Source organism: Carassius gibelio, chromosome A4, assembly GCF_023724105.1.
Source record: "Carassius gibelio isolate Cgi1373 ecotype wild population from Czech Republic chromosome A4, carGib1.2-hapl.c, whole genome shotgun sequence".
Classification (NCBI taxonomy): Eukaryota; Metazoa; Chordata; class Actinopteri; order Cypriniformes; family Cyprinidae; genus Carassius; species Carassius gibelio.
The window spans coordinates 33,815,417-33,829,463 of NC_068374.1; the positions used below are offsets into that span (position 1 = coordinate 33,815,417).

Genomic DNA, 14,047 nt, shown 5'->3' on the forward strand with positions numbered 1-14,047 from the left:
AACAGTGTTTTTTCATGCCCCATTGTCAGCAGTGAACAACATTCAGGCACCTGTCCCCGAGAGGCCTGTGAGAGGTCAAAAGGTCAGATCACCTCATTCACAAGCTATATGGCACTTCCTAAGTGCCTCGGACTATTTATATGCACTCATCAATGGTTTCTGCAATGTTGATGGATTTTATGCATAATATGCAACATATTTCAAGACCATTTTTGCATATAAAACATTCATTCTCTTGGAGGTTTCTTCACGATTCCCTGTCTAAAAGCTGGCCGGGGATTTCTAACCTTCCCTTTGTTGGAAGCTCCTCTAAATTCTGCTGAAGACGATCCAACCCAGAGCGAATTATTGTACGTATTTCTGGTCTGAGCTCACGTCCCTGCAGAGAGGAAGTTGCAACATCCTTAAAGAGAGATTACCAAAGCCTCTTTTCCAGCAATCTTCAAAAGACGTCATCTTTGAAGACAAAAGCACTTTTTTCACACAGGACATTCCCACGTATCGTGCGCATGTTCAGAATTCAGATACATAATGGTTAAAAAGTATTTGTGAAATCATGTGCAGTTCTATACTGACCATACTGTATGAGCTAAGAAGCTGCTGGTCATCGTACTGAATTAATAAGTCAATTAGCAAACACAAAAAGTCATCGAGAGCCAACAGCAGAGGCCGAGGACAATCACAGGTGTCCCTTTACTTCTCAGCTTGCCACGGGTTTGATTTATGGATGCTTGATTTCTCGGTTAAACAAATTGCTAATAGAGTGGCGGCTGGTGAAAAATGGCCTTCAGGTAATTATGTGTGACAGGGAGAGGTCTCTTATTAAAGGGAGTTTTATCATGAAGCGTCACTGTGTCTTCTTCACGGCAAGACTCGAGCTGAGAAAATTGAAAGCGAGAAGGAGATTTGCATGCATATGTTATTAGTTGGGATATTGCAGCAGCAACGATAAAACAATATCGTCTCGAATGCAGTGTGTAATCATGAATTACAGTGAAATACAGATGAGGATAAAAATTTAATCAAAATGAAACATTGAAACAAATCTAAGATGTAAAAAACAAATACATTTTACACAGTAGACAATATACAAAAATTGTTTTTACTTTTTTTTTGTATATTTAGTATATTTCACAAATAATTACAAAGGAATGCAAGCAATATTGAATTATACATTAAATTTTGAAGTAGAAAGACTGGAAGTGTATTTTCTTGTGAAACGTACAACTTAAAAATGACTTGAAAATGTCAGGTTTAAATCAAGTGTTACTTGCCATTTTATGTACTTATTTGTGAAAATTAACTAATAATTTCTATTGTGACGGCAAACATTTCATTGGAAGTTTATTGGAGAAAGCTGGTTTTCTCAAACAAATCCTATTTGAAACTCGCCTGTTATGCTACAAACTAAAAAGTTACTAATAAAACCAAACAGAAATGGTAAAAAAATAAAGATTACTGGGGTATGCTTTACAAGAAAATACCATTTCAGGTTTTCTACTTCAAAAATGCATGTTTAATTCCGCGTGTTACTTGCATCTTATTTGTAAAACAAAATTCTATTCCAAAATTCTGTGATTTGCTTTTTTTTTTATAAGTGAGCTTCACTAGTAACTCCAATAGCAATTATTTTGTATACTGCACGAGCAAATAGAATTGCATTGGTTGCCTTAGCTAGCACACACTATTAAATATGCACAAGTCTAGAGATAAACAGCTAGCTAAATATTACTTCGGCTTTTCGGTCATTGAAACAAACTATTTGAACAAAATGACTCGCTAAATTGACTCACCAAAGCTAGCATGTGATTACAGCTTCAGCTTGTTTATTTAACTAAATAATGCAATTTAAAAAAAATACAATAGAAATACAATACAATGCACAAAAAAGCAATGTTCACACCTTTACTTGATAAAAAAAATAGACCTACTACTGGAAAGCTATGGTACTTGGAAAACAGCTATGCTATAAAGAAAGCAGCATGGCTTCCACTAGCTCTTTTAGCTTGATAAACAAACTCTAGATGATATAAGGACAATGTTTTTGCACATGCAGCTAGTTACATACGCATAAGGCAGTGTGCTTCACCCATTCACTAGAACTACCCTCCATCTCTCATTAACTGCCAGAAGCACCTCAACAACCTCCGGATCCATGTGAAAGCAAACTCTAATTAAAACTAGTAGACGAGAGTCTTTCCGAGCCGTCTGAGCTCTAATTACAGGGCCAAATATGAGGCTGATGGGAAAGCATGCAGTATTGATAAAACAGCCACACTGCTCTCTATCCAGCACTGTTCTAAAAATGCCATTTCTTTTATTCCCAAATTATAAAGTGATGCAGTGATGATGAAACAGAAAAGCAACAAAATCTGACTTTTAATATTAAGCTGGGTAATTATTTTCTATAACCACTGTTCATATATATATATATATATATATATATATATATATATATATATATATATATATATATATATATATATATATATATATATATCATCAGAAGCAAAACGTGGGCCATAAATAAGGCTTTCGTGATTTTAACATCTCTACCATTACACTTCCAACACCTCTTTCAGTCTTTATCTTTAAACCTTTTACTTAGGGTTTGAGTTAGAATCGAGTAGAATACTAAAAATCCGGCAGCTCTGATTGGGTGGGCCATCCTCATCCTTTGCCCTTATATGGCAAAACAGGAAAACACAGAAAAACAAAAAGACATTTCAGCCCTGCAATTCCATTCCATTTTTTTCTTCTTCAGGATTGTGTATGTGCTCAAGTGGAGCTGAAATGCTGCGGTGGGTACCGGGCACCTTGGGAAATGTGCAAATTAAAGTCAAGGGGTGACGCAAGTGGTCAAGTGAATGGAGATTATGTGCCTCCATCAAACTGCAAATAAAACACACCCGCACACTTCTTCCTCCTCCTCCTGTGACAAACTCTCATCTCGTCCCTGTGCATGAATAATTCACTCAGATACTCCGAAAGGAAGTGCTATTAAAATTACATGGTACCAGGGAGAAGCAGATTAAATATTCCTACCTTCCCTTTCTTCTCCGTGTCCTGTAGCTCTGAGTTGCACGATTAAAGCAGTCTGTTTGAGTTTTCTTCACCCCTTCTACACATTAGCGAATGACATGATATCCAGCTGCAGTAAGCATCGACTCTCAGCATTTTGGAATTATATGTTCTCATTAATATATTTCTGAGTGAAGAAAAAGCAGGTCAAATATCCTCAAAGCCCTAAAACAAAGAACAAGAAGTGTCCGGACACTTGTGGAAAGATCAATAGTCTGTAGTCACAGAAGCATGGTTTGCTAATCAGAGGCAGGTGGTGTTCACAGGAGAGGGACATTTTCATTCTAGAGAGCGTTTGATTGGTTAACATTTTGGCCAGTGGACAAACGTGCTAAAAAAAAAAAAAAAAGAAATACAGCTAAATAGAAATATTTAAAAATTATAATAAAATGCACGTGTCAAAATTCTGATGCAGAAGCGTTAATATTCTGTGATGCTTCTTTGAAATGATATGTATCGTGAAAAGTGCTATACAAATAAATGTGAATTTGTCATGGCACCGAACTCAAAATACAACTTTGAGTACTAAAATTACTACAGATGAAATTAAAAGCTTTAAAAAGTAAAGTAAAAAAGAAACCTGAAAATAAAAGCGTACTCAAAATATTCATAAATATGACAAAAGCACATAAATATTACTAAAATAACACTGTTAAGTTCGGTATACTCATATAACATTCATTGTGACACAGATGGCACAGTTTCCTGAAGATGAACTGTTAGTAATTCATAAAACAAAGGTGCAGAACTCACATTCATGAAATAAACACAGTCCTGCACTTGAACTGTAAAAACCATCGCTTCTCGGCTGACGAGCTCAGCTCACTCCTGTGTCAGAGAGAAAGACGTCTGTAGATCTGTAATGCACATTGGCACTTCCAGTGAACATTTCATGCCTTAATTAGACACTGAAAGCCTCCTGAGGGACTCCAGCACTGAATCTACAACAGCAAATCTCAGAGGAGGTGGTCGACGGTGTCTTTTATTAATAATATCACTGGTCTAATAAAGTGTGCAAGGCTTTCCCGGTGGCTGACACCTCCTCCAATCCTGATCAGAGCGAGACGGCACGGACCGTCAGGTGACACAAACGCCTGTCGCTGTCACCTAAACACCCGGACGAAGCTGACAGAGAGACGGAGGACGAAAGAGAATGAGCAGCAGACACACATTAGCATTCAGGTGAAGCTGAGAGGAGGTAAAAAGGAGAAAAGTGCTGCAGTGATGACGTATTTTTAGAAGTTCGCATCAAAAAAAAACAACAACATAGAATTGGGTTGTGGATTCGACCAATTAAAGTTTATGATTCATACACGTTTCGGCTGTCATGATAATCTTCACAAATGAGGTCGCCTTATGAACCTGAAATTTTTATAAACCCAGGGTTAATTTAGTTAACAAAAATGTTGTTTAACTTGACATTAAAAGTGAAATAAAAATTGATATAAAAATAAATGACACAAATACAAAACTATTATTTATATATATATATATATATATATATATATATATATATATATATATATATATATATATATATATATATATATATATATATATATACATATATATATATATATATATATACATATGTATATAAACAAAAAAAAACTGAAATTAAGCTTTATGATTAAGACAATAACAAATATCTGCCAATGGAGTAAAATAAATTAAATAAACTTGCTTCCATCTGTATTAAGTTTATTTTTCTAACCCAAATATATTTTTGGGTTCTTTGAAAAATAAACTGGCACAATTAATAACTTAATAACTTTGATATCATTATTATTATTATAAAAAAAGACTTTATCTTAAGTAATTTTGCTTCTTTAATAAATGTATCTTGTTTTAAGAATGTTCATACATTTACCGTATACAATTTTATACATTATGTTTATGTTTATTTTTGGACTTTTTATTTAAAAAACAAAAAGGTTCTATCTACACAGTCGAATTTAATGCAAAAACTTTGAAGCTCAAGATCTGAAAACGGCTCGGAATGCAGACAGAAGCTTAAAATTCCAAGCGGACAACTTGTTAGCAATCACCTTTTTCAAAACAAAAGTGAAAACACACTGATTTTTTTTTTTTTTTTTTTTTTTGTAGAATAAAATGTGAAAATATCTTGAGCTTGTTTTCAGCACAGACTTTAGGATGATGGAACCAGAAGTGCTAAATACTCCTTTCAGGCTTTTGGCCTGCAAAAATAACTCATCCCAGCAAAAAAAAAATTAATAAGGCAAAAAGCAAGTCGAGATGAGGATCGTACACCGGCCCAAATCCTAAACTGCTCGGCCACACGACTCGATACGAGCGCTGCTGTAAATCACCCAAAATCCCACAACAGCAAGAAAAGCAATTAAACATTTACAGCACAAAAAAGTTATACGCCTGCTAAAGGATGCACACGGATTTCAATCCCGCACACTGTGAAGTTTAGCCTGACCTATAAAGCAAAAATAAGAGCACGGTCCAGCCTATTCCATCTACAAATCACCACTCTGTCAATGGGAGAGGTGTTGTTTACCAGCAGTCTCTTGAGGACATGAAGAAGCAGCTTCCTTCACTCTCCATCACCGAGTCATTTTCAGTCAGGCACCAGATTTCACACTCATCTGCTTCGTCCCAGTGGGCTTTACTGTGGGCAGCTCAGACGCTACGCTAGCAGTCACAACACACTCCAGAGTGCTCCAGATTCACTGCTACAAATGGACATCCAAGTACAAACAATGGCGACTAAAATAGCAGCACTTCAACTGAGTAATGCATGTGTTTGTTTTTTGTGTGTGTGCAAGCATTTTATTCTTGTATCTATTGCTCAACATTGTAATATATTTATTTATATATATATATATATATATATATATATATATATATATATATATATATATTGTCCATACTGAGAAAGAAATGGAGGATTGTACAACCTATAATATGGAAAAGCTAAATTTGTGGATTTCACTGTAAAATTATCATGTTAAACTGAGAAAATGAATTTCAATTAGCTTCAAACTTGCAATCAACCAATCACAGAATAAGAACGAATCAGATTTTATGATATTGACCAATCACGACACTGCAAGAAATAGACCACCAAAAAAAGCCTATTTTTTATTTATAAATGTTTGACCGCTGTTATATATTTAAAAAAAAACATGATTTTTTTTCTTCATATACATGCTACTTTTTAAAAGTAAAATAAAACAATCAAATATGAAAAAAACAAGCTAAAACTATACAAATAAATGTTTTAAATATATTCATCTTTAACACCTGTTTTAGGAGTAGAATAAATCATTCAAATACGTAAACAATAAGGAAAATCAAAAAATATATAATTTCATATACAAAAAGGAGAAAAAAATTAAATACTGAATACTATATAAAGCATAATCGTATAAGATGTAATATAAGATTTGTCATACATGTACTTCTATGTGTCCTATTTATGTATTCCACTATAAATTATTTGGTAATCCATAGTTTTTTCTTTCAAAACCTTAAAATTACAGTATTTTACATTTTATAAATATATATAATGTGGTGTTACACCATTTACAATATTTTAGCATATACTGTACAGTAAGATAACTTATAGTTAACACTTTTTTTTACAGTTAAAGCATTTTATAGTATTTTTCATTACAAATGAGTGTTCTTTACAGTTCTCTTGGATAAATAATTTAAACACTTTATTTCTATTTATTATGCATTATTACACGGCTCTGTGGAATACTTGATTCTGATTGGTCAGTCGCGACATTCCAAGGTCTCTTATTCCTCGATAACAACCGGTTTAAACTGTTAACACGGACTCATCCGGATAACTGAAGTCTGCGCTATACTCTTGCTAGAAACAGTTTTTCTTAATGAAAGCTTTGCGTTGGTTAGCTAATACAATATTAAAACTCGATTCAGTATTATGTGTTCAATTATTTAATTATGTCATCCCATTGCTCTCTCGTTTCATAAAACGCAGCTGTTGCCATAATTATTAATGTGGTGAAATGTTGTGTAATAAGTGGTTTAACTGGATCATATCCCTTAAATGTCCTTCTAGTCTGAACTTGCGGTTTGCTTGCATTCACAGAAGCTTTGCATTCAAATATCGCAACTCAAATCAATATTTCATGTCTAACTATTTACATTAAATGACTAGTAGCCGTGTAAAAAGCGCAAAAATGTACATCCAGACATTTGTTATCGCTGAATAACACCCTTCAGGGTGATACAGTCTGCAATAATAATAACTGTCTGGATGCTCATTATAAGCTGTTCTGAAATGCACCTTTTTTATTTAATTCCATTGACTCCTCACACTGTTTTCGGAAGCCTTTTATTGTTCTGATCTTTACTAGGAAGGAGATTTAGAGGCCAGAACTTTACCTGCATAAACCTGTGTTATAGCCCGTAATTGTGTGTGTGTTGTGTCTGATGAGATCTCTCCAGCTCGCTGTCGGTTTTGTGCTCGAGTCCATTATCAATCACACTCTTAATTCTCCTCATGGAGGAAATCAACGGCCAGAATCATTAAGTGGCACCCATGGCCTCTCGCCCACTCGTCCTCGCTCTCATCCTCACAAGGTTTCCACCCCAACAAAGCATCTGAGAGCCGACGCTCTTCACCTTGAACCCGTGTGCCTCAGGCTGTGTCTGAGAACGAAGTCCCTGAGGGCCCACGAGTACGTTTATCCATAAGACCGAGGCAGTATGGCATTAAATGCTGCACAACGATAGAAATATCAACTCTTACACTCTTAAATATAATAAAGCTTCAAAAAGGTAAAGCCATAGAAGAACCATTTTAGGTTCCACAAAGATTTGAGTGAACAGTTCATAAAAGAACCAGCTCTTAAAAGAACAATTTAATAATCTAAAGAACCATTTTTCAATATAAATAAGCTTTTGTGGAACAGAAAGATTCTTTCGGTCATTGACGGTTCCATGAATAACTTTATAATCCATAGAACCTTTACATTCCACAAAAGATTATTATAATTAAAAAAAAAAAAAAACGTTCTTTAGATTATTACAATGGTCTTCACAATACGAAAAACTTGTTTCTTTTAGGAACTGTTCCCTGAAAGGTTCTTTGAAGAACCAAAAATGATTCTTCAATGGCATAAGTGCAAAAACTCCAATTCCAAACCTTAATTTTTATGAGTGTTGGATGTTAGAGGTTCTTCAAGGAACCATCGATGCAAATTAAGAATGTTTATTTTTGAAAAGTAAAGAACCACTTTTGGTTCCTCAAAGAACCTTTCAGTAAACAGTTCTTAAAAGAACCATTTCTCCTAGTGTGAAGAGCTTTTTAATAATCAAAATAGCCATTTTGCACTATTAAGAACCTTTTGTTCAACAGAAAGGTTCCAAGGATGTTAAGGGAGCTAAAGCTATTTTTCCCCCTCACTATAAAGAAGCTTTTGTGCAATGAAATGCTTCCATGGATGTTCTTCATGGAATCAGATGGCAATAAAGAGCCTTTATAATTAAGAGTGTAGTGTTTTGAATAGAGAGAAAATATGCTACAAACCAACTTTCATTTGTGAAGTTCACTTTATTATTCAAAAATAGGCACTACTACATGCTAATGAATACATTTTCTCATTTAATTTCCAGCACTATATATATAGAGTAAGACACATGCATTCAGCCGTGCACAGGTGGTTTGAGCAAAGAAAATGCAATTCAATAGATTTAGGAAGGTGCAAAGGTTTATTTGCTTCATGCAATGATTTTCAGCATGCAAGAAAACCCATCTGCTGAAATTAACTTAAGAGCACTGGTTCAATAAGAGAATTAAAAAAACTTCATGAAAATGGCCAACTTCATTACACAATCCATTATAGCGCAGTGCCAGGCGAATGATTTATGCCGTTGCACATTTTGTGGTCTAAATAAGCCATGGAAGAGCGCGGTTGATTCTGACCTTTACATAAACACACAGAGACTAACGATAACGGTCTCGCTGACTCAACCCAACATAATGTGCATCTGTTGGTTAATTACATTTTAATCTAATTGTTGTCTTTCTAGAGTAATGAAGCACAAAATCGATTCATAATTCACAGGCTGTTCTCGTTGAAATGCGACACATTAGTCTTTCTCTTTAACTTCAAACTGAGATGCAGAGCGAAATTATAAAAAAACATTTACACTCGCCAATTTAGCTCTCGGCATGACTCTGGCGTGATTTTACCTTTGTTCTCTTACAAGTAAAATCTGCCGTGGCTGAATGGACAGGGCGACATGTTGCTACTGGATAAACAAGTAATCTCAATGCCTGCGGCTTGTCATTGAATCAAGCTTTCAGAAGCATAAAGGTCGGTGTGTTTCATTTCAACACAATTATGACTGACGCTTTATTGATTCAGACGTATTTTGCACATCACCGTCAAAAACCATCCAGAGCCCTTTTACTCACAGCTAAGATAAAGCACTGAAGTGCGTCTCATGAAAGTCATGTATCTGTTATAATAGAGTGTGCTATTTGCAAAAGCTAAACAATAATGTTGGGATAACTACAAGGTTTGAGAAGTAAATCAGTAAATCAACAACAAAGTTTTTCCTTCTTTCTCGGAAAATCCACACACAAAACAGCAATGCTGCACATTTAATAACCTCATCAAATGTGCATTTCCTCAATAAAAGGACTTTGTTTACATGAACTTACATGGAAACTCCAGTTACAACACAACCTCTATTCTCAGCAGCTTTTTGTATTACAAATAAATGATCGCAACAGTCAGAACGAAATCATTATTATTTAAGTTGTTCTTGAAAGAGTTCAATCTGAATGCACAATGAATGCCGAGTGTTGAGGCCTGAATATAACAGTGTGTTGAGTGTTGAGGCTCATGAATATGCATGTCGATTGTTTAGCAATGAATGCAATATCGCTACATATTGTTAAATAAATAAGAACAGGCAGCAGTGAAACGCCGTCGCACACCCACCCAGGGTTTATCAAAGCCACAACAAGCATCTTAATTTGCAACCAAACCCACCGGTATTGATGTAAGTGTTGGGATCTGCGCCAAAACCTAGTGAACCTAGTGATTTTATAGACATCGTAAGTCTTGAAATGTATCTTCTATTGCCAGTTAAAAAGCAGCTTTTCAAGTACTTCCTGTTGATAATGCATTGCACATTGACAATTTTACTCAATATCCATGTTTTGTGCATTTAACTCATTCTGGTTTTTATCACATTATTAGTTTAGCATTCTAGCAAAGTTGTGCTATTTAAATTTAAATGTATGCATTTATCAGACGCTTTTATCCAAAGCGACTTACAGTGCATTCATGCTATCAATTTTTACCTATCATGTGTTCCTGGGGAATCGAACCCCCAACCAAGTGATTTTATAGACATCGTAAGTCTTGAAATATATCTTCTTTTGCCAGTTTAAAAAGCAGCTTTTCAAGTACTTCCTGTTGATATTGCATTGCACATTGACAATTTTACTCAATATCCATGTTTTGTGCATTTAACTCATTTAGGTTTTTATCACATTATTAGTTTAGCGTTCTAGCAAAGTTGTGCTATTTGTGTGCCAATGCACTTCAGATCAGAAGATTATGTGAGGTGGCTGCCTTCGAAGACAGCCAGGTGATAGAAATCAAGGCATCTTACTGAATTTTAAAGTGCATATATTACAGTATTATGCATGTGCAAGTATGAGCTCTTGCTCTTTCACTCTGCCATGCACCAAATGGGGCCACTTCATAGTCCTCAGAAATCTCATGTGGTACGACCCCACCTGCAGGGTTGCCCTGATGAATCACCTCCCCAATGAATTGCATCTGAATTGCACCTGCAGTGCGCTGGGACCGTCAGAGGAACGCAAGTCAGGTGGCCCTCTCCTCGCCAAGCATGCTAATGTTGTAGTGATTACCTAAACAGGAGTTCGGCCGGGGAACTCCATCTGTCCCATTCAGAATCACTATGCACTGACATCAGCCCCTGTTCAAGGTGATACAGGCACTCTCGGCCATCGTGAATGTCTCATATATTGTCTTTCACATACATACAAGTGTTTTCAGTGGCTAATTGTATGACAGCAGCTAAACATACTGTAGGCACGCTTATCGAGAGCAATGCATTTTAAACAAGAAACCTCAATTTCGACACAATTTTGGAACATAGGCATTGAAAGTAACCTGTTTACAGTTTTTATTTTATTATTATTTATTAGTTAGTGATTTAGAAAACCGTTCTATCTAAATCCACTTGCTAATGTAGAAAAAACACAACATTTCGATCTGTAACAATACTCAAAAATGCAAAGGTCATTTTCATCTGTGCTAAAAAAAATGCATTTTCATTTAAATGGTTTCAGATACTGAGACTTCCTCAACATTGATCCTTGTATAATTGGTCTGATCTTCTGACACTCTCGCAGTAGAAAAATGAATGCCGTTTGCGATGCCAAGTGTCAGACTTCTTCTACTTTCAAATGAGCCACAGTCCATAACTCTAGAAACTATCTAGTCTTGCAAGCAAATAAATTTGCAGCCAATGCTTCTGAACATTCAAAAAACGCCAAAGGGATAAGAGCACAGATTCTCATAAATAATAATGAGCCACTGTTGATATATAGGAAAATTATGGCAGTAAGCCACGTTACATCCAATAGCATTCACCCCAGTGCTCTTTTTGTATTTAACAGCATAGAATTTCATAGGCCTTCAAGTGGCGTTTTTCTTGAAACCAAGCACATTCTCAGCCACATGCACATTTACTTGCTCAACACCCAAGACATTGTCTCTTCTAATCGTGATTGCTTCCTGATCTCAAAGTCTGACAGCTGACATGGCGTTACAAGAAAAAGATCTGTGCTTGCATTATAGGACATGCGTCATTTACTGCGGCTGAGTCGTGAGGCACAACGTGTCTACATCAATCAGTCAAATGATGGTCAGCTAATGAGTGTGGCATAAACAGCACAGAGTTTCATTAACATTGTGTGGTTAATGGGCACAGGACGGCTGAGAGTTGTCGGCAGGAAGTGTTATTAATACCCCTTATTAAATATGACTGTGTAAAAATATATTGTTGTCAAGAGTACACTTACGCTTCAGTCTACAGACATGTATACAACACACTATACGCAGCCCATTCCTAAAGGATTCTTAGAATCTCCTGGAGGCAGTGTTATTTTGGAAAAGACTAGATTGTAACAGGTTGCAATCCCCCTCTGGGGAGCCCCCTGGTTCCCATAATTTCCACTGACAAGCATAGCAGAATGCAGGAGTTCACTTTTTTTATTTGCCCAGAAACCGATCTTCCTGCTGGGTAGGGAGACGTACATTTAGACTATAACAGAGTTTGGGCGGCATCATTCTCTGAAATCATCCCGCCTTGAGATTCTTGCAGGCCAACATGCACACACACTCTGTCACAACATATTTCAGACGGACTGTAGTTTGAGTTATGTGAGGTCAGCCGTGTTTACGAATACAGCAAAGAGCTACTGGAAAAGACTTACCAAGGGGACAATCTCACCTGGTAACCTTGGCTTAGGAATTAACTCAAGGATTCAAAGGCCATTAATTGCTTCTTGTGCCATTTTTACCAACAATCTTTTGGCTTCCAATCAAAATTTCTAACCACTACACTTCACTGCCATAATGACCCAAACTTGACAGATATGGGCTGGTCTTGACTGTAGGTTTCAATCTACAGCGCCCAAACAACTACACTGTAATATAACCAGCTTTTTCACAACAGCTACAGACTACGCCCCATTCACAGGCTCCAGAAAGACAAGTTTAGATCACTTATGAGACCCTCGTTACCTTAAACAGTGTCATTACGTTTGCAGACTTGATGGAGACACATACACTGTGATCAAGGGCATAGGTTTGCATTTGACATTGGTGGGGACATAATAGCAGCACGCACCCTACACTACACAACAACATTGACAAGAACCAGAGCATAAACCCCACCAACTCCCGATCCCAAGAAGGACAAGGTGAGCCTGCTTACCTTAAAAAGCCTCAAGATGTTGGCGACCATGATGGAGACCGAGCTGGCAGCTGCACCAATGACTCCAACGATTTTATCTGGCTTGGCAAATATGGGCTGGTCTCCGTTGGCACAGCGTACATCCGAACCATCGCGCTCAATGAGAGCTTGTACAAAGGTAAGCGACTGCTCCAGAGCATAGGTGTCCCGCGAGCAGGTGTCCAGGATACGGGCACCCAGCGTCACGTTAGGCAGCAGCTCTGGGTCTTTGTTGATGAGGTCGATGGCAAACAGCATTGCCTCCAGTCTGTGAATCCCCTTCTCCTTCTTTAACTCCCCGCAGGGAATGCCACGCTCACCCCGGGAGTGAACCGGAAACAGGCCACCCAGGATGATGTCGCCATCCAGACGGATAGAGTGGGCATACTCAATGGGTGGTGTCTCCACCCGCTGGAGGGAGACTGGTAACCAGTTACAGAGGAAGAGGAGGAACTGGTATTGAGTCCGACTTAAGTGTACAAGATCCATATCCACAGGATCGTTGGCGAAAATGTGAGGAATCGTAAGTCTGAAAAATCCAGGTGGTGGGACTAAGTTCTAATGAGGGCGCAGGTGGACGGGAACATCCATGCCCATTTCAAAGCTGAAGTTGTGTCTTTTGACCATTTAGAGTGTGGCCAAAGGAATTTCTCATGGGGCAAAAGCATCGGGCGCACATGTTTTGTGACTTATAACAGGTGATATAAGGAGATGCAAAAACATCAGACGAGAAATAAACAAATGCCAGCTCCAAAACGCTCACATCTTCAGAAGCATCTAAAGAAAAGAAAACATTGTATGAGTGGCTACACAAAGAGAACATAAAACATGAATCAGACACAATATATGCAAGCAACAAAGCAAACCCATCAAACACATGGGCATCTCGACAGGGAGGAAATTACATCACAGTCGTTTGGAGCTCAGTGTGGTCTTTCACTTCTGCCTCACTGAA

General features: G+C 37.0%; 1 protein-coding gene across 2 annotated transcripts in view; it reads right to left on the reverse strand.

Moving 5' to 3' along the window:
* The window catches only part of LOC127978812 (metabotropic glutamate receptor 8), a 149,518-nt gene that overhangs the window by 133,439 nt on the left and 2,032 nt on the right, over positions 1 to 14,047 (reverse strand). For both annotated transcript variants that reach the window (XM_052583740.1, XM_052583732.1), the window contains exon 2: positions 13,075 to 13,869. In XM_052583740.1, the coding sequence (XP_052439700.1) occupies positions 13,075 to 13,581 (507 nt within the window). In that variant the 5' untranslated portion in view covers positions 13,582 to 13,869. The remainder of the gene's footprint in view (positions 1 to 13,074; positions 13,870 to 14,047) is intronic.